Source organism: Ascaphus truei, chromosome 12, assembly GCF_040206685.1.
Source record: "Ascaphus truei isolate aAscTru1 chromosome 12, aAscTru1.hap1, whole genome shotgun sequence".
In the NCBI taxonomy this organism is placed as follows: domain Eukaryota; kingdom Metazoa; phylum Chordata; class Amphibia; order Anura; family Ascaphidae; genus Ascaphus; species Ascaphus truei.
In genome coordinates, this window is record NC_134494.1 from 49,148,552 (window position 1) to 49,171,227 (window position 22,676).

The 22,676-nt window shown below is 40.4% G+C and overlaps 1 protein-coding gene across 1 annotated transcript in view; it reads left to right on the forward strand.

The window, feature by feature from the left end:
* The window catches only part of KCNQ1 (potassium voltage-gated channel subfamily Q member 1), a 100,026-nt gene extending 93,487 nt beyond the window's left edge, over nucleotides 1–6,539 (forward strand). Inside the window, exons 15-17 of the mRNA XM_075567652.1 lie at nucleotides 1,266–1,312; nucleotides 1,852–1,913; nucleotides 2,747–6,539. Of these exons, the coding sequence (XP_075423767.1) occupies nucleotides 1,266–1,312; nucleotides 1,852–1,913; nucleotides 2,747–2,944 (307 nt within the window). The 3' untranslated portion in view covers nucleotides 2,945–6,539. The remainder of the gene's footprint in view (nucleotides 1–1,265; nucleotides 1,313–1,851; nucleotides 1,914–2,746) is intronic.
* Nucleotides 6,540–22,676: the final 16,137 nt, after the last annotated feature.

Sequence of the window (22,676 nt, forward strand, 5' to 3'; positions counted from 1 at the left end):
TAGCACCCCCTGGGCACAGAAAATGTCTATTTAAAGGCCCTGCGTCGTCATGCCTTGTCCTATCGGTCCTATTGGCCAGTGTCAATGAAGGGCCTTTAAACAGATATGGGATACCAGCATCATCTTGCAGATGCGAGTATCTGGGGGAGAAAGGGGTCCCGAGCTGAAATGGGATATATATATATCTCAAAAAAGAATAGACAATACCGTTCTGTGGCTAATGAATTTCGTTAGCCACAGAACGGTATTGTCTATTCTTTTTTAATTATTAAAGCTCGGCTAACACGGTACTGATACCTCTGCGCATATATATATACACGGTACAGATACATACATATATATATATATATATATATATATATTCTATGGAGAAAAATGCACTCTAGAAACAACTATATGGAGGTGTGCGGTGCAGCTGGGACATTTAATAAATTAAGATAGAACCAGCACTGCTTCAACACAAAATAAATGATTTTGCATTGGAGCAGGGCTGGTTCTACCTTTATTAATATATATCATGGCCAACATAAAACCTTATTTTGCTACATAAATATATCTGGATACTTGCTCAGTGGTTCTGATTGAAAAGCTCTATTCTGCTCATTGAGGCAGCTGTACACGGTTTTGTCAATTTCAAGTACAGTCTTACATTGACTACATGCAAATGAATGTAATACACTGATTTGTATTGGTCCCCAGTTATTTACCAACATGCACGGGACACCTGATATCTAGAGGTCCTTGTCTATGGCTCCAGCGCCTGAAATAGTTATTGTTCTGGCCCAGGCTAACTGTAGGTAATGAGAATGATCAGGCAGTTTAAACTTGTCCCCTTTAAACGCACAAAGAGTCCTTCTATTTTCTTTAACTCTATTGGAGTGGGGTTAACAGAAGCATAAAGCAACTTACAGGTTGCATTTGTGAGAGGAAGGTAGATAATGATTGCCTTGTTCTGGGATAATGGTGAAAGGGATGCTACTCACAAGGTTGTTGATTCCAAAAGGAAGCATGATTGCCTGGACAAGCAGGAAATAAAGTCAGGCTGTGCCAACTAGCAGGGGAGGACGGGGCAGCCCAACTTACAGAGAAAAAGAGGCGTTGCCGAGGCAACAGGCTGGGCAGAGAAAGTTACATTAGTAACAAGTTAAGACTGGGGACTGGCAGCAGCCTTAGAACAGAAAATAATATGCAATCTGGTTCCAGGACAGTTCTAAATATAATAAGTATAAATGTGACCATTTAGTAAAGTGTGCTTTTTTTTGCAGATTAGACCAGTCGTTGGGAAAGCCTTCGCTCTTTCTTTCTATGTCAGGTAACTTTAGAAATAGTTATTCGACTTTCTCGATTATTATGTAATAAGTTTTAGTAGCTGTTTTGGTCCAGGAGAAATGTAGAGTTGTTCTTCATAGATGACATGAGTGCAAAGAGTCTTCCAAACCTCACATTTGAAGAAGGAACCCCTTTAAGGTTAGCAAAGCCTTCTCCAGTATACTTTAATCTATGAAAACCCTAATCGCCAGCTATAACAAATCATTGATTATTATATATAATAACGGCTTAAATAAATTGTCAGTGGTAAGCAAAGAGAAGGAAATGTAATGCTGCTGAACAGCAAACTTAGATGTAATAAATATTTTGTGTAATATTGCTATTTTTCTCACTATTACCTAATAGGAGAACTATCTTATTGGTTCATTTTAAATGTGCACTTCATTATCTAATAGGGTGCAGCCTAACACTAGCCTGTTGGAGTCGCTGAATATGCAAAGATTGCATCACTACACTAATAATGGTTGTCCTTTAACAGTTAATACACTTTACAAAACTTGAGCTCTTAATTCTTCGGTACAGATAAAATGAAAGACCGAGGAACGAATACCATTGGTTCCAGACTGAATCGTGTGGAAGACAAGGTAACATTCTTGTCACCAGAGCATGAAGTGACTTAAAAACAATTATTGGTACTGTGCCTGATTTAACCATCAATATTCATATTTATTAGACATTGGGGCAGAGGTCTTTCAACTTTATTTTACAAAGGATGGTCCTTGGACCTAGGTGGAACAGTTCTAACAAATCACTTTGGTCATGGCTGTTTTTGCCCTATCAAATCACATTGGTTCTAGGTGAGACTGTCCCATTAAATCACTTTGGTTCTAGATGGGAATGCTTATTAAATTACTTTGGTTCTAGATGGGAATGCTTATTAAATCACTTTGGTTCTAGATGGGAATGCTTATTAAATCACATTGGTTCTAGATGGGAATGCTTATTAAATGACTTTGGTTCTAGGTGAGACTGTCCCATTAAATCACTTTAGTTCCAGGTGGCGCCTCCCTATTTAGCCTTTAGACGTGCGTCATGAAGGGTGACATCATTGGGGTTTCCTTGGTGGCGCAAACTAGACTGGGGACGGGGGGGGCGGAGAGAGGGAGTGGGACCCTCCTGGACACTTCCCTTCAGTTAATGTCACCTGAAATAAATCATGTGATTGCTAGTGCCTGGAGGGTCTGTGGCCAAAGAGGTGGCAAGACAACCAGGGTGTTCAATCTATTTGGTTCTAGGTAGAATTGCTCCATAAACCCACATTGATTCTAGGTGGACCCCACCCCATTAAATCAGTTTGGTTGTAGGTTGCACAGCCCCGTTAGATGATTTGGTTGATGGTGGAACCGCCCCATTACATTATTTTGGTTGTAGATGGTAATGCCCCTTTAATATGTACATCCTACTTTTGTCTCTTCAGGTGACACAGATGGACCAGAAGTTGAATCTCATTACAGACATGCTTCACCACCTAGTTGCCAATCAGCAAGATGGTCAAACAAGCCGATCACCTCACAGAAACAACACTATGAACTCTGAAATCTTCCTTTCCAACAACGCCCTTCCTACATATGAACAGCTTACGGTGCCAAGAAGAAATCAAGACAACATATCTTGATGTATAACAAATGTGCTGCTACTAATAAGGATATATATGTTGGACTTTATTACCATAAACCTGGGTTACCTACTGTGCTCCCAAACAGGTATTCGTCGTTTAATAATTGCATTTTGGAATGGAAAGAAAAAAATACAAATTAATCAATTTCAGGTCATTTGTGAGATGTAATCAGATTTATTGTACAATACATTTAAGAGTGTAATCCCCTACTCCAAGGGACATCTCTCAACTTTTCCTGCAGGCCTGACCACACTTCTCTGAATGTTTCCTAGTGTAAGGAAGGTTCTTTGAAAATCCCGGCTGCCCGGGTACAGAGCAATATGGCGGATAGACTCAGCTGAAGCTTTAATTCCAGTCTGATGAAGTCACTGCCCTGACCTGGGAGGGAAAGCCATTAACCAGTACGGACGAGACAGCAAAGGATTCTGGGAGAGGAAACTGCCACCATATAGAATCCCTGATACGGCGGCAAATCTTCAAACCGACGTTGTTGTGTCAGTAAATTGCTTGGGATTTGAATTGGGGGATTAAGGTAACACTTGTAATTGGCCTCTCTTTCATATGATGGTCACAGTTGATTTTGGGCAGGACTGCACCATTAAGGAGGGGGGGGGGGGATGTATGTGTGGAGAGGAGCAATTTGCTCCAAAACCACACCGCAAAACCATTTTTTTTTTCTGTGCCAATTTGCGCCAGCGGAAAAGTATGAAGCTTGTTCTTTTTTTCATACATCTGTCGCATATCATTTATGAGCGGAGGTTAAACCAGGCGCATTTATATGACGCCAAGAGGAAAACTGAACCTGTTATAAATGCAACGTTTGATCCATTTAAATGCAATATTTCCCTTCTCTCCTCGCCTAACTCCTCCTAGTAACCACTCCCCAAAATTGCGTCACTGTATCAAGGTGCATTGGTGACGCCGAGTCAAAATGATTACACGTGCACCTGTTTCCGGAGAAATGCTTCAGGTCACGATAATATCCCCCTGAGTGTCAATGTTATAATGGGATGTATCCAAGTTAGCATCATTTCCTGCGAGTGTTCTGCAGCAAATATCAGGAATGTGATTACCAAGCTTCTTACATGTGATACAGCTGCAAACACCCAATATTAAGTGACATTTTCTGTGTGCAAAAAGAAGCTTTGATACGCAATCCCCTTGCTAAGGATATCAATACCAGTAAAATAGGCGTTGAGGAATCTCAAACAAAACTCGTGGATGTTAATGTTCCTTAACCACTTACCGCCTTGTGGGTTCCTAACAAAGAGGTTAAAAGCGACAATCCACCCCTCCCCCCCCAAAAAAAAAATATCGTAATACCCATGCTGGCCTCCGTCACTGACCAATAGGAAGCTGTGACGTTGCGGCCTCCTATTGGCCCTTGGTACCCCGGGACACTTGAAGGATAAGATTTCACCTATAACAGACCTCTGGCACCTTTGCAGATAATTACATCAGTACCTGAGGTGGTGTGGGGGTCCCCCGAGGTGGGGGGGGGGGAGTCCCCAGAGCTTAGAATAGCACTGTTCAGTTTAGCAGACACCCCTGGTTCTAAATCTGTCAACATTTCAATTTCCCCAAATCCCTGTCGCGATAAAATGCTCATTTTCCAGGGCAGCGCGCTCCAGCGCAGGGGTTGGCTTACTCGTAAACGGAAGTGACGCCCTCTCTACTTCCATTAACGTCAGCCGGGTGAGGGGTGGGAGCCACAACGGTCATGTGATTACGTGGCTGCAAATGGCGGCGGACCCGCTGGCAACGGAGAAGCCGACCACTTTTATTTAAAGTCCCCGATAACGCTAGAGACCGCTTCTTAAAGAAAACCAAGTCCTAGTTAGGCTCTGAAGGTGCGATCCAGGTGCATCTTTTGTTACATTACGGGGAAATATTCGAACTTTTGCTAGGACATGTGCAACAAATACTGGAGTAGCAATAAATGCAAAGGTCTCGTTGAATTATAAGCCGTCTTCAGTGGTTCTTTCATCATTGAAAGCAGAAATCATAGGTGAAAAATGACAAGATTGCTAATTGGGGAGGATTCAGCCGGGAGCTCAGCCATCCTATTGTTAAGGACAGGGACCCCAAGAAACTCACCGATGAAGTTATGGGTAAGTACCTTGGGGTTCCCCCCCACCCCCCACCCCCCCCGATTCAAATCAAGTGGGAGAAGACCAAAAATAGCATCTGGGTGTGCTGCTTGAATATAGGTCTATTTGCTTTGCAAATATAGGATCAAACTCTTCTGTGAAAAATCTCCATAAGCGATATCACGGAGTTAAAGTATTGACTTTTTTTTAGAAAAATCAAAATGGCAGCCATCTTTAAAAAAATCCCCAGACATAATGTTTCACGAATTAATCATTTCAAAATGACGCACAAGATGCAGGTGTAACACTGTCGTTATTAACCAGAGATATATATATATATATATATATATATATATATATATATATATTTTATGTCTGCAGAGCTCTGATCCTACGGACGACAGATTTAAAACGTTATCACTGGCTACTGGTAAATTGCACAAAATAAATGCACTTACATTCACACGCGTTTTATTTTTTTTATTGCATTATATTAAAAAAATTATTATGGTAGAAAAAAACGTATGCGCGGTAACACTGCACTTTGGTGCAACGCAGTATTTAGAAAGCTGCCTGGTATAACCTACTGTTTGCAGTATTCGAAGTTGGAACCGAGTGGTCCATTGAAAACTTCAAAGAAAACCTTAAGCTCTTTCGTTGCCAATGTGGATGGCATTGCTGTCCACTGTCCGCAAAGGAATCAAGGAAGCATGTACAACTTGATTTGATCGTGTATATCTTGATAATGTAGGAGTGTTAGGAATGATCCATTTTAATGTTTGGTGGTGGGTTGGGGAAAGCTTTTCTTATCACAAAGTCTGGGGAAACTGGAGAGATGGGTTAATGTCTGTATAACCTTTTGAAATTGGGCGTTCTTTTGTAACTTTGGTCTGGTTCAGCTTTTCAAACTACGCCAAAGGACTGTAAATGAGTTGTCTGCTTATGTACACTTCCCCCCCCCCCCCCCCATTATTTCTCTAGAAGTCTGAATGATTTGCACACTTCGGACTAACTGCAGAATATGTTTCCTGTTTACAATTTAACCACCTTGGGTGACAGAGGGTCCTGCAACCCATTTGGGGAGATCCGAGGGGTTAAACATTTCATTTTACACTGCAAAATCCCTGACTGTACAGTAAGGCCACGTGGAGTCACGTGGTGATATTTTAGAACAGGGGCGGCCAACTCCAGTCTTCAAGGGCCACCAACAGGTCAGGTTTACAGGATATCGCTGCTTCAGAACAGGTGGCTCAGTCAAAGCCTGAAACCCTGACCTGTTGGTGGCCATTGAGGGCTGGAGTTGGCCACCCCTGTGTTAGAATGATATCAATCACTTGATAGTGGGTAAAATCCACTGACAACCATGGCTGGGATGTTTAGCAAAGGATTATGGGCATTATGTTTTATGGAATCAATATCTGATATTTTTTTTTATTCACTGTATAATTCAACTTGGTGATCGTGAATGATTTTCCTAATAAAAAAAACACTAGTTCGTTATGCTTGGGCTTGTTTATTAATAATAATTAATATAATTAATTTAATAATATTAATATAATCAATTTAATAAAAAAAATTAAAACACGGAGAATGTGAACACTATTTATACTATTATTTATGGCTTTATTCCAGCAGGATCTTATGTCTAAAAGGTCAGTCATACCTGGGATGAAAACAAAGGACAGTAAAAAGGTTTAATAGGCTAAATGTAGCCGATTGACACTTTAAGGTATAATAACTTTTTTTTTTTTTTTACATCTCCTTGTTAAACAAATGATGTAGAGTTGGATTGAGAAGATTTATTAGGTTTAGATGGTGTGGAATTTGTAAACCTTCAACTAGTGTGAGGCTTCTGCCAAGTGTAAATGTGTTGTTTCTCATACTCCATTTTGTCACGCTCAAATTTGCTCTGTTTCTTAAGTAGAATGTCCTTCTCCATTTTGTCAATATTATCAGACAGGCATTCGTCCAGATCTTCAAACCCATCCATCCCAGAATATGGTTTTTAAATCGGATAATGTTTGTATCCCCAAAAAATTGAACCATTTCCACAAGTTTAAAAAAAAAAATGTGATTCCTTATCCAAATCTAGGCGTGCTGTCTATTAATTATATAAAACAAATTCCCGTTTCTGGAGGTTGTAAATGGATTGGATTTTTATAGTCTTGGCTTTATAGATCTTAAAGGTCAATGGAAAGTTACTGATCACATTTCCTGCGGTATTGCCCCAAAGTTGTTAATTAATTTATTTTTTTTGGAATGAGGTTAAAAAAGAAAACGCGTTTAGTACTAAAGGAGCAATCCAAGCCGTTTCTCATTTTCTTATTTTTTTTTTTAACATCGCATTGAGCAGGGTGTCCCCGGAGCTGAACCCCTTCATTTCAGCTCCGGGGACCCCCTGCCTCTCAAAATACAGGCCTCCAAAGGGGGCGCCGGTATCTCTGCAAAGTTTAAAGCTCCGTGTCACGCGGGCCAATAGGAACCTGAACCTGATGACGTCACGGCTTCCTATTGGCCCGCAGGGCGCGGGAGCTTTGGAACGCCACCATTACATGAACCCTGCTAGCCGAGTGGCTACTGGCGCACCTTACAGGTAAGTAAGTATCTCCGGAAGCAGGAGGTCCCCGGAGCTTAAATGAATGAGTTTCAGTTCTGGGGACCCCTTTGGTTCAATCCTATTTTCAATTATTATTATTATTTGTTTTTACATCGCTCGCTTGGATTGTATATTTAAATTGTGATTTTAACCAGATTCAACAGTATATGTATGTATGTATGTATGTATGTGTGTATATACTGTATATATATATATATATATATATATATATATATATATATATATATGTAAACACAAAAGAAAAAGAAACCTCTAAAGTAGCACTCAGACAAATATTTGCAAAAATAAGAAGGGTACTTTAATTAAATCCAAAAAATAACAGAAATACAAACAACTAACTTTTTTCTGTGTATATCTTCTTAGTTTAGCATTTCTTGACCTATGATGTCTTTCAGCCATTAACATTTCTGGTGACCGGCCGGTCTGCATTGCTTCATTGCGGGAAATAATTTTTTCCCTCAGTGAGCAAGGTTTCTTTAGGGCATCAATCTTTATTTTTCTGGGTTTATTATACTGTGTTTTTCATTAATATTCTATTTTTGTTTCTTGTGTCCACTAATTAATTTTTAGTCAGGCAGGCTCACCAGTTAGTTGTTTGTATTTCTGTTATTTTTTGGATTTAATTAAAGTACCCTTCTTATTTTTGCAAATATTTGTCTAAGTGCTACTTTAGAGGTTTCTTTTTCTTTTGTGTTTACATATCTATATTTTTCCTCTAGCACCACCTACAGCTTATACTTTATTTCTGTTACAACTATATCAGTTATATTTTTCTGATTTAGGTAGGTTTATTTGACATTGCATTATTTTTTGGAAGTGACGCGGTATTCATCCCTCTGTGTATGATATATATATATATATATATATATATATATATATATATATATATATATATATGATCCTGGGGTGTACCTGGATCGATGCTTGGTAGCGCCTCTACCTGTACGGGATTCTACTATGTGGAATACCCCCGTTACAGGACACATAAGAAATACACACCTGGAATAAGATAAACTGTTTACTATATACATAGAGTAATACCAACACTAAAGGACACTCAGGCCTCGCAGGGCCGTAACCCCTCACCGTGCCTCCCCAACACCGTGTCCACACCCCTTCCCGGAATCACAATCCCCAATGTCCTGAGGGGCACTTGGGCACCCAACCACCCTGGTGTCCACAAAGTCAGTCCACCCTAAAGTGTGAGACAGTGCTGCCACACTAAAGTGTACAGTTGGTGCACGTGAAGAGTTGAGGTACCTGCCGGGTGGTCCCACACCTGGGCACGCTGATGTCTCACTGATGTTATCCATGGATCCAGGGATGTATCCACGAAACCTCCGCCTCTGCGTTAAGTGGGCCCTGCGTGGAGTGTATCACCTTCAATAGTCTCTGCAGCAACAGCTGGATGATCTGGTCCCAGAGCACCTGAGGCCAGGATGCCGCTGTGTCCTGGCTGTGTCCCTCACTCTAATGCTACAGGGGCAGTGTCCCTATCTATGGGCCTCTCCCTGCAGCAACCACTAGCTGAGGGGAATTAGGGCCTAGCTGGGGCCTAACAGGGGGTAACTGGCCTAGTGCAGGTGCCACAGACACCAGTATACACAACCTACCCCTTTGACTGGTGTGGCTTCTCTAGCGCGCCAAATGTATCTTCTTCAGCAGGGGAATCGTTGCAGCCCTATTGGCTGTTATTTACATATAAAGGACACTAGATGGCGCTCAAACACTATACCTATGTGCAAATAACAGTGAAATAAACAATAAATTGAAATAAAATAAAACAAATTATATATAAACTTCACCGTGCAATAAATAAAGATAAAAACACTCAAACCCTTGTAGGACTGTTTCAGGGTCCACACTCAAAATACAATGGAACGGAACCAGGGGAGCGTCAATATCTGAAAAAATACATACAAACTACCATAGTGTATACTGTATATAAAGCAACATATAAACGGTAGGGCTCCAAGGAGCAACAGAGTGCTGAATTAAGGAATATAGTCCATAAGCAGCATATAATTAGGGAGAATAATATCCCAGAAGAGAGACAACAGAGCCAAGAATAAAAAAGCCAAATCAAATTTATCCGGAAATGGTAAAATTCAAGGCTTACAAGATACCAGATTCAAACAGGCGTGGGTAACAGGTTTAAAGATGGAACGCCGAGTCGCGACCTCGTGGACCTCCTGCACGTCTGACTTCTCCACCGGTATCTCCTGTACTGCAGACTGGATGCCGATACGTCACTTCCGGGTTTCACGGAACAGTTGGCGCCAACGGAACATCAGCTGGAGACTGTCTCCCTCAGGATGGCACGTTGAGGGTTACGCTCTACGCGTTTCGCCGTATAGGGTGGACGGCTTCGTCAGGAGTGACGTAGACCCATGGGAGGATACTATATATACCCTTCCCAATTAAAGTGACCTTTCTCCCCATAGGTCACCACGTATGATGGTCTAATTAGTTGGGTAAATCATTTACACTCACCGCTATAACAGATCTCATCAGAATTTTATACAGATATATTAAAATACAATTTATTCTTTAATACAATATATAACAATAAAAACCATATTTTTACTCAGAACTAAAAATATATAACAAATGGTAAAACACATCTAACTCAATAGAATTAATAAAATAATCTCCACACATTTCTCTAATTATGAAAACGTCGATTGATGTATCTCCAAGGGAAAGAAAAAAGAAGAAAGAAGAGGAAAGACACAATGAGTGTTACTTATAACAGTATATATAATCTATCAAATTCTTTACTCTTTAGTGTACATTTCATTAGTATGTTTTTGTATATACAAATTTATACTCATAATTAATGTACATCATTCATAGAAAAGCATTTAATTCGAAGTCTACATTAAGTCCCAGTGGAACAAGTGTTTTTAGGGTGAAAATCCAGAAACTCTCTCTCTTTTTCAGAGAGATGATTCTATTCCCACCTCTCCAGTGTGGTAACACTTGTTCTAATACAGTAAACTTAAGACCTGATGTGTCTCCGTTATGCTTTTGAATAAAATGATTAGACAGAAAGTGTGTTGTAATACCTCGTCTTATATTTCCAATATGTTCAAGTATACGTGTTTGTACTTTTCTTGAAGTTTGACCCACATATTGTAGCCCACATGGGCAAGAAACAAGGTATACTACATGATCCGTTTTACATGTTAAAAGTTGTTTTATACCAAACCGTTTTCCTGTTACGTGTGATATAAAACTAAATTTATCATCCGTCCTGTGTTTACAGGCCGTACATGTAGTGCAACCGTAAAAGCCTTTATTTTGTGTTAACCACCTGTTTGCAATAGGATTTAATTTTTGCAAAGCACTAGGTGCCAGTTTTTCTTTTAAGGCTTTAGCTCTTTTAAAAATAACATTTGGTTTATCTGGTACAATCTCTCCCAGTACAGAATCATTTTTAACAATATGCCAATACTTATGAATAATTTTTGAGATTTTTTCTGATTGACTATTATAGTTTGTAATAAATGAATATTCAAAGTTATTTTTTGAACTCAACTGTTTTTTACTTTTTTCACACAACAAATCTTTTCTGTCTAGATTTTCAGCTTTTATTAAAGCATTTCGTATATCTTTATCTTTATAGTTTTTTTCTTTAAATCTATTCTTTAAAAAAGCTGATTGGGTATGGAAACTGCGATCGTCAGAGCAGTTTCTCCTTATACGTCGTATTTGCCCATATGGGACATTTTGCAGCCATTTGGGATGATGACAACTATCCATAGATATATAGTTATTAATATCAACACCCTTGAAAAAGGTCTTGGTTTTGATCAGACCATCCTCAATGTAAATTTCTAAGTCAAGGAAGTTCACTTTTTCCTGACTGTAATCACATGTAAAATGTAGATTTAGCAAATTATCATTCAGATAATGGGTGAACTGGATAAGTCCCTTTTCGTCACCTTTCCACACAAAGATGATATCATCTATGTACCTTCGCCACAGGCACAAATTTTCACCCAGCTCCGCAACAGACCATATATGGTCTTCTTCCCATGCTCCCATCAGGAGATTTGCGTAGCTGGGTGCAAATTTCGTGCCCATGGCGGTACCACATTTCTGTAGATAATATGTACCCTCGAACAAGAAGTAGTTGTGCTCTAAGATGAATTTGATACCATCAAGAATAAAGTTAGCCTGTTCATTTGGCATCTCTAGATCTTTGGCTAATGCTCTGTCAACTGCCTCGTGTCCATCTCGGTGGTTTATACAGGTATATAGTGAGGTGACATCGCACGTCACTAGATACCATCCCTCTTCCCAGACTTGATTGTCCAAGATACGCAAGATGTCAGTAGTATCTTTAAGGTAGGAGGGAAGATTTTTTACATATTTTTGTAAGTAGACGTCTATGTAGGCGGATAGATGGGACGTTAGAGAGTCTATGCCTGCAATAATGGGCCTTCCTGGGGGGTTAGTGATACTTTTGTGTAGTTTTGGAAGGTAATAAAATATAGGTTTAACGGGGTTATCTCTATACAGGAAATTATATTCGTCATTGTTTATTACTTCTTCCATTTTTCCTTTATCTAGCAGAATTTTTAGATCTTTTAAGAAATCTGCCGTTGGATCTTTTTTTAAAGGTAAATAGGTATGGCTATCTCCCAGAATCCTATTGGACTCAGCAATATAGTCTTTTCTATTTAGGATAGCTATACCGCCCCCCTTATCAGCTTGTTTTATCACTACAGATGTATCTTCCTGTAAAGTTTTTAAAGCTGTTCTCTCAGAATTTGTTAGATTATTTTCAAACATTTTTCCTGATTCTACCAATTTTTCAAAATCTTTTTGTATCAGATTCGAGAATACCTCTAAGTTGTTACCCTTTGCAAATTTAGGGTAAAACACAGAAGGTAATTTCAAACCGGAATGGACTAAAGTAGGTGTTCCTATAGACATATTAGTTGAGCAATTCTCTGTAGAATCTTTTTTCAAATTATCAGATGTTCTCTGCTCTACTTCTTTTGTTCTAAAAAACCTTTTTATAGTGAGTTTTCTAAGGAACCTTTGTGCATCCACAAACAGACCAAAATTACTGGGACCTACAGTTGGGGCATATTTCAGTCCCTTTGCCATTAATGATTTTTCTGGTTCAGTAAGAACTTTTGAACTAAGGTTGAAGATGTTGTTTCCTATCTCTTGCTTTTTTTGAGATATTTCTTTTTTTCTTCTTCCCCGTTTTCTTCTACTCTTGTTCTCTTCCTTTCTGACGAGGGATCCCTCCTTGCCAGTGGAGCATATTTGTTTGCTCCCTGAAAAGAAGTGGACCCCCCCTCCCCTAAAAAATCCTTTTGATTTTCATTCTTAGGGCCAGTTTTGGTAAACAGTTTTTCTTTTTGGACTTCCCTTTGTTCTTTTCTGTTGTTAGTCACTATTTCTATTTCAGAATCAAAGTCTATACTTATAGTTCGTTTGGGAGTTTTTTTAACATTGATCTTTATGTTTGACTTATTAGGAGTATTCACTGGTTTCATAGGAGTTCTACTTTTTTTGTTTCTCCAATTCTCCTGTTTTGGACTTTGTCTATATTTAGTTTGTGCCTCTTTTGTATTTTTAAAAGGTTTTTTCTTTTCCCTTGATTTATCCCTCTTAGAGAATGATTTTTTATTTTGGGGTTTTTCATGGGTTTTTGTGGGGAACTTCGCTTCAATTATTAAAATCTCTTTGGCATTGTCCCTTTCGTCAAGATCAGGTTTTCTCGGAGGCCCATCTTTATAATCTTCTTCATCTCTAAGAAATTTTTTAACTTTCTTAGTGATGGTCTCCTTTCTGATCTTGTCTAATTTGTTCTGCAGATTGGTATCTTTTTCTCTGAACAGATTTGTTTGGCTCAGATTCCCAATCCTTGATTCAATTTCATTGATTTCAATATCGATCTGCAGAACATGATTTTTCTGCTGTTCAATTATGAGATTGATTAGATCTCTTGAACATCCTTCCAGCAGATTGTACCATTTATCAATAAACACCTCATCCTCCAAATCCATGGATGGGTGTTTCTTGATTCTTAAGCCTCTTGGGACTCTACCACTAGTACATAATAAGTGGTAGAGTCCCAAGAGGCTTAAGAATCAAGAAACACCCATCCATGGATTTGGAGGATGAGGTGTTTATTGATAAATGGTACAATCTGCTGGAAGGATGTTCAAGAGATCTAATCAATCTCATAATTGAACAGCAGAAAAATCATGTTCTGCAGATCGATATTGAAATCAATGAAATTGAATCAAGGATTGGGAATCTGAGCCAAACAAATCTGTTCAGAGAAAAAGATACCAATCTGCAGAACAAATTAGACAAGATCAGAAAGGAGACCATCACTAAGAAAGTTAAAAAATTTCTTAGAGATGAAGAAGATTATAAAGATGGGCCTCCGAGAAAACCTGATCTTGACGAAAGGGACAATGCCAAAGAGATTTTAATAATTGAAGCGAAGTTCCCCACAAAAACCCATGAAAAACCCCAAAATAAAAAATCATTCTCTAAGAGGGATAAATCAAGGGAAAAGAAAAAACCTTTTAAAAATACAAAAGAGGCACAAACTAAATATAGACAAAGTCCAAAACAGGAGAATTGGAGAAACAAAAAAAGTAGAACTCCTATGAAACCAGTGAATACTCCTAATAAGTCAAACATAAAGATCAATGTTAAAAAAACTCCCAAACGAACTATAAGTATAGACTTTGATTCTGAAATAGAAATAGTGACTAACAACAGAAAAGAACAAAGGGAAGTCCAAAAAGAAAAACTGTTTACCAAAACTGGCCCTAAGAATGAAAATCAAAAGGATTTTTTAGGGGAGGGGGGGTCCACTTCTTTTCAGGGAGCAAACAAATATGCTCCACTGGCAAGGAGGGATCCCTCGTCAGAAAGGAAGAGAACAAGAGTAGAAGAAAACGGGGAAGAAGAAAAAAAGAAATATCTCAAAAAAAGCAAGAGATAGGAAACAACATCTTCAACCTTAGTTCAAAAGTTCTTACTGAACCAGAAAAATCATTAATGGCAAAGGGACTGAAATATGCCCCAACTGTAGGTCCCAGTAATTTTGGTCTGTTTGTGGATGCACAAAGGTTCCTTAGAAAACTCACTATAAAAAGGTTTTTTAGAACAAAAGAAGTAGAGCAGAGAACATCTGATAATTTGAAAAAAGATTCTACAGAGAATTGCTCAACTAATATGTCTATAGGAACACCTACTTTAGTCCATTCCGGTTTGAAATTACCTTCTGTGTTTTACCCTAAATTTGCAAAGGGTAACAACTTAGAGGTATTCTCGAATCTGATACAAAAAGATTTTGAAAAATTGGTAGAATCAGGAAAAATGTTTGAAAATAATCTAACAAATTCTGAGAGAACAGCTTTAAAAACTTTACAGGAAGATACATCTGTAGTGATAAAACAAGCTGATAAGGGGGGCGGTATAGCTATCCTAAATAGAAAAGACTATATTGCTGAGTCCAATAGGATTCTGGGAGATAGCCATACCTATTTACCTTTAAAAAAAGATCCAACGGCAGATTTCTTAAAAGATCTAAAAATTCTGCTAGATAAAGGAAAAATGGAAGAAGTAATAAACAATGACGAATATAATTTCCTGTATAGAGATAACCCCGTTAAACCTATATTTTATTACCTTCCAAAACTACACAAAAGTATCACTAACCCCCCAGGAAGGCCCATTATTGCAGGCATAGACTCTCTAACGTCCCATCTATCCGCCTACATAGACGTCTACTTACAAAAATATGTAAAAAATCTTCCCTCCTACCTTAAAGATACTACTGACATCTTGCGTATCTTGGACAATCAAGTCTGGGAAGAGGGATGGTATCTAGTGACGTGCGATGTCACCTCACTATATACCTGTATAAACCACCGAGATGGACACGAGGCAGTTGACAGAGCATTAGCCAAAGATCTAGAGATGCCAAATGAACAGGCTAACTTTATTCTTGATGGTATCAAATTCATCTTAGAGCACAACTACTTCTTGTTCGAGGGTACATATTATCTACAGAAATGTGGTACCGCCATGGGCACGAAATTTGCACCCAGCTACGCAAATCTCCTGATGGGAGCATGGGAAGAAGACCATATATGGTCTGTTGCGGAGCTGGGTGAAAATTTGTGCCTGTGGCGAAGGTACATAGATGATATCATCTTTGTGTGGAAAGGTGACGAAAAGGGACTTATCCAGTTCACCCATTATCTGAATGATAATTTGCTAAATCTACATTTTACATGTGATTACAGTCAGGAAAAAGTGAACTTCCTTGACTTAGAAATTTACATTGAGGATGGTCTGATCAAAACCAAGACCTTTTTCAAGGGTGTTGATATTAATAACTATATATCTATGGATAGTTGTCATCATCCCAAATGGCTGCAAAATGTCCCATATGGGCAAATACGACGTATAAGGAGAAACTGCTCTGACGATCGCAGTTTCCATACCCAATCAGCTTTTTTAAAGAATAGATTTAAAGAAAAAAACTATAAAGATAAAGATATACGAAATGCTTTAATAAAAGCTGAAAATCTAGACAGAAAAGATTTGTTGTGTGAAAAAAGTAAAAAACAGTTGAGTTCAAAAAATAACTTTGAATATTCATTTATTACAAACTATAATAGTCAATCAGAAAAAATCTCAAAAATTATTCATAAGTATTGGCATATTGTTAAAAATGATTCTGTACTGGGAGAGATTGTACCAGATAAACCAAATGTTATTTTTAAAAGAGCTAAAGCCTTAAAAGAAAAACTGGCACCTAGTGCTTTGCAAAAATTAAATCCTATTGCAAACAGGTGGTTAACACAAAATAAAGGCTTTTACGGTTGCACTACATGTACGGCCTGTAAACACAGGACGGATGATAAATTTAGTTTTATATCACACGTAACAGGAAAACGGTTTGGTATAAAACAACTTTTAACATGTAAAACGGATCATGTAGTATACCTTGTTTCTTGCCCATGTGGGCTACAATATGTGGGTCAAACTTCAAGAAAAGTACAAACACGTATACTTGAACATATTGGAAATATAAGACGAGGTATTACAACACACTTTCTGTCTAATCATTTTATTCAAAAGCATAACGGAGACACATCAGGTCTTAAGTTTACTGTATTAGAACAAGTGTTACCACACTGGAGAGGTGGGAATAGAATCATCTCTCTGAAAAAGAGAGAGAGTTTCTGGATTTTCACCCTAAAAACACTTGTTCCACTGGGACTTAATGTAGACTTCGAATTAAATGCTTTTCTATGAATGATGTACATTAATTATGAGTATAAATTTGTATATACAAAAACATACTAATGAAATGTACACTAAAGAGTAAAGAATTTGATAGATTATATATACTGTTATAAGTAACACTCATTGTGTCTTTCCTCTTCTTTCTTCTTTTTTCTTTCCCTTGGAGATACATCAATCGACGTTTTCATAATTAGAGAAATGTGTGGAGATTATTTTATTAATTCTATTGAGTTAGATGTGTTTTACCATTTGTTATATATTTTTAGTTCTGAGTAAAAATATGGTTTTTATTGTTATATATTGTATTAAAGAATAAATTGTATTTTAATATATCTGTATAAAATTCTGATGAGATCTGTTATAGCGGTGAGTGTAAATGATTTACCCAACTAATTAGACCATCATACGTGGTGACCTATGGGGAGAAAGGTCACTTTAATTGGGAAGGGTATATATAGTATCCTCCCATGGGTCTACGTCACTCCTGACGAAGCCGTCCACCCTATACGGCGAAACGCGTAGAGCGTAACCCTCAACGTGCCATCCTGAGGGAGACAGTCTCCAGCTGATGTTCCGTTGGCGCCAACTGTTCCGTGAAACCCGGAAGTGACGTATCGGCATCCAGTCTGCAGTACAGGAGATACCGGTGGAGAAGTCAGACGTGCAGGAGGTCCACGAGGTCGCGACTCGGCGTTCCATCTTTAAACCTGTTACCCACGCCTGTTTGAATCTGGTATCTTGTAAGCCTTGAATTTTACCATTTCCGGATAAATTTGATTTGGCTTTTTTATTCTTGGCTCTGTTGTCTCTCTTCTGGGATATTATTCTCCCTAATTATATGCTGCTTATGGACTATTGGCTGTTATGCCTTACATGATCCTGCAGCCCCAGTGGCTGATAGGGGTTGTAGTCCCCCTTTAGAGCTCTCCCCTGCACTGGCTGCCGCTTGCGCTATCTTCGGTGCATGCGTACCATCTCGCGCATGCGCGAGAACCAACGAGATGGCCGCCGGACTGGGGAAATGATACTGCGCATGCGTGCGCAAATCCAATATGGCAGCGCCCTGCTCCGGGAGCCACCAACAACCTCCGCGGGGCTCTGGCGACCCGATCGCCACTCTAGCTTCACACACCCCCTCCCGCCTTCCACACCTGTCCCTGCCTCCGCTGCTGCTGGGGTGAGCGCACCGGGAGGTAAGGGGATCAAAGGGGCACAGGGGAACCCATGTCACATATATACAGGGGAACCCATGTCACATATATACAGGGGAACCCATGTCACATATATATTTATTTATAAAATATTTTACCAGGAAGTATTACATTGAGAGTTACCTCTCGTTCTCACGCATGTCCTGGGCACAGAGTTAAGACAAATAATACATGGTTACAAATACAGTTACATAAGTGCACAAGGTATACATTATATACAAGAATATATATTTATACTTTTTCATAATAGAATAGAAAATCTAAAGAGTCCAAATAGTTTTGATGACGAAGCAAGTCACAGGTCAAAACTAATGATCACAGAAATGTTGCATAAATACATATGCATATCGGATTTAATGTCAGAGGGTAAATTTGCGGAGTTTTTTTTGGAGTTAGCGGAGGCGTTTCCCAGAATTATCATTTAATATGGTATATCAAAGTTTCTCCCTGTAAACTGTCTTTCTATGCAGGGGGCGTTCCCAAGAGATTATCTTCAGCTGTATTCAGAAACCAAAGACAAAGACAAAGTTTTACCTGATTGACTCTGGCGGAAATGGTTGCAAAGGAAATCTTGCAGTGTCAGGAATAGGGGTGCCAGGTGTCCGGTATTGAAATGGACTGTCATGTATTGGGACACTCTGTCCAGTAAACAATGAGAGGTACTGTAATACTGGACATGTATGTGTCCGGTATTTTCCTCCCTGGACATAGTGACCTGACGCACCTTTCACCATTGAGTCCAGTTTTTTTGGAGATACCGCCTGGGAACCCTAGTCAGGAAGCAAATTGCATCATCTTGACTTGGTCACATATAATTGGATATAATTTTGCTAGCTGCAGCTGAACGGCTGTGTGATATATGAGAGTCTGGAGCAAGTTCAGCAATCCCTTGTGAGATATCTGGTTTATTAGTGATTTGCATTTTAGTACAAACCTTTTCATAGTCTAAATACTACTGACGTTGTTGCAGTGTGCATAACATATCTGTCATGTGTGGCATAATTACCAACATAACCAGGCAAATAAACACTAAACAAAGAACATACCAAGAGTGAAAAACCTGGAAACATTGTTGACAATTTATTTTCTACCTTCAAATACATGAAAGACTTTGGTCCAGATCCACGTAGCTGTGTCACATCAGGGCCCGTAACGGGACTTAAAACAAGGAGGGGCGTTATGTTCCCTGAGGTTAACAAGTATCCCCAATGCTAATTATGTGCAAAAACCACATGCAGACGACATCTCATTAACATAGGCGTAACGAGACCTTATAATGGTATAATGTTATCTTCCCATAACGTGACGTTAAGTATATCTTAGTGTCACTCCGATCCATACACTGAGAACTTTAACTCGTGTTAAGGAAGTGAGGAGAGGGAAATAATGTCGGAAATAACGCTGTGTTCGTTAGATCATGTCAAACCCAAACAGGCAGCGGCGGAATTTCACTTGCCTGTGCCCGCCGCCTGTGACTGCCACACTGCTTCTCCTTCCCAATCCAGCGTCAAATGACGCCGACGTCACCAATGTGACAGCGCTTGGTGTCGCGTTACCATGGTAACATGACGTCATTTGCCGTCGTTTGTGACGTCCGCGGCGTCATTTGACGCTGGATTTTGAAGCAGAAGCAGGGCGGCAGACCGGAGGCGGCCAGCACTGATAAGTAAGTCCTTCCCATTAGGTCCGCTTGGCCCGAGATCCAATTTTTCAAATGCTAATGTAATGGAGTCTGACATTTTTGCCGCCCCCATATTTTGCCGCCTTAGGCCCAAAGCCTGATGAGAAATATGACACTGCAAACCAGGCCCTGCTAAAGCCCTACGTCAGGGTCTGCATGCAACGCAAAGTTGAGGGGTATAACCTAACCAACGTAGCGTTCCGCCCCCACGTTACCTTAACACTCTTTTCTGAATATGCAATGTTGTGCTAACGCCTCATTTGCATGTAATTATCACTAACGAGCCAACCTCCCGTGCGCCCCCCTCCTGTGCATTCCCCGAGCCCACCTCCCGTGCCCTCCCCCCCAGTGCCCACCTCCCGCCCCGGGCAGCTGCCAAGGGGACATTGGGGGCAGGGGGGGAAGCAGCAAGGAAGCAGCACCCACCCGGTCAGGGTAAGTCACCCACTCAACCCATCCCACCCAGTAACTCAACCCAGTCACTGTCACCCACCACCCAGTCACTTTCACCCAGTCACTGTCACCCACCACCCAGTCACTGTCACCAAGTCACTGTCACCCACCACCCAGTCACTGTCACCCACCACCCAGTCACTGTCACCCACCCAGTCACTGTCACCCACCACCCAGACACTGTCACCCACCCCCCTGTCATTGTCACCCACCCCCTAGTCACTGTCACCCACCACCCAGTCACTGTCACCCACCACCAAGTCACAGTCACCCACTCACTCTCCCACCCACCCACTTTCCCACCCACTCTCCCATCCATTCATGCACTCTCCTACCCACACACGCACTCTCCCACCCACCCAAGCACTCACCCACCCAGTCACCCACCCAGTCACCCACCCAGTCACCCACCTACCCAGTCGCTCACCCAGTCACCCACCCACCCAGTCGCTCACCCAGTCACCCACCCAGTCACCCACCCAGTCACACACCCAGTCACACCCAGTCACCCACCTACCCAGTGACCCACCCACCCAGTCACCCACCCACTCACTCAGTCACCCACCCAGTCACCCACCCAGTCACCCACCCAGTCATCCACCCAGTCACCCACCCACCCAGTCACCCACCCAGTCACCCACCCACCCAGTCACCCACCCAGTCACTCACTCTCGCACCCAGACACTCTCGCACCCAGACACTCTCGCACCCAGACACTCTCGCACCCAGACACTCTCGCACCCAGACACTCTCGCACCCAGACACTCTCGCAGTCACCTGTCTTTTGTTGAAAATTTAAAAATAAACAGGTTGCATTGTAATGTTTTTTTCTGTATCACAATAAGAAAACAGTTAAGTAAAAGTTGCGCGCTAAAAGATATTTTTTGGTGGTAGGTGCGCTATGGGTTCGGGGGTGGGGGGGCACTATGGGTTTGGGGGGGCCCAGTTCCTTTCATTTGTCCCGGGCCCCATGGGTTCTGTTGGCGGCTCTGTCAGTTGGAATCCCTTTCTGAATGGTTAAAATTGTTAAATGAGTCCCACAGGATGTAAAAAGAAACGAGAAAAACAATAGAAAGAAATTCTATTTCTTGGGCCCCTTGGCTAGATCACTCGGACATCCCAGGGGTGAACGCCACCAATATTCTGCTGTGATAACAAGAAATGCGTTCTCCTCTGGGGGGGCGGCACGGACAGCGACAGAATAGAGCACCGGTAGGGCAGACGCAAGCGGACGGCGAGGGAGCTAGAGGTAGATCCCTCCAGAATAAGCACAACTTTGGCGGTCGCAGATCTCAGGCAGGCGACACTCCTCGCTTGGCCTCCTCAGACCCCCCCTCCTCCCCCCCCCTCCTCCCCTGGGTTTGTCTTGTTTGTCTCGTATGTCCTTCGTCTGTCTTTATTCTCTTTTCTTTTCCCTTACTGTATGTCAGTAGTTGTACCATTTGGTAATGAAAAAACAAAAACTTGGGCAAGGGATCACTCATGCATGATATTGGGTTGTTAGATAATATGTGAACTGTACCTTGTACCAATAAAAACTTTTTTGTTGAAAAAAAAATAAAAGACATATAGTCTTCCCCTTCCAAGTCTAATTTCTTATTTTCCTAGTATACCATCATTACATAACCTTAATTTTTTCCCAAAAAGTAAGATATTTATAATATTGCGTACGTTCTATATTATACACAAATATGTGTTAACTGCTGACATTTTTTCATATATGCTAATGTCAATTACTTTTATTAACTGTATGTATTTGTTAAGTTGTGTTTATAAAATATTAATTACAAAAGAAAGAGCATTATTATTTCTTTAGTTGCAACATATTTCTTTTAAAATGTTCACCTTGGACAGTAATTTTCAACAAGGGTGCTAGGAACCCCTGGGTTCCCCCCGGGTACCCTAAAGGGTTCCCTGCAATTTTCAAGTCATTCGAAAATTGTACCAAATATATAAGAATTGACTATGCATCTAATCTCAGGCGCGATATTAGAGAGGGTTGGGGTTCCTCAGAATTTGATAAGATATTTATAGAGTTCCTTAATCAAAAAAGGTTAAAAACCACTGATCTAGGAAATAGTAGCAGCTCAGTGAGTAAAGACACTGACCATGTAAACAATGAAACTGAGTGTGAAGCAGGGGAACCTAGTTCAATTCCCGGTGTCGGCTCCTTGTGTTCTTGGGCAAGTCACTTTATCTCCCTGTGCCTCAGGCATCAAAAACATAGATTGTAAGCTCCACGGGGCAGGGACTGTGTCTGCAAAATGTGTCTGTGCTGCGTACTGCGCGCTATGCTGTAATTGTGAAGAGTGTTGGGTCCCATTGGGAGAAAGGCGCTTTATGAAATAAAGTTGTTGTTGTTGTTGTTATT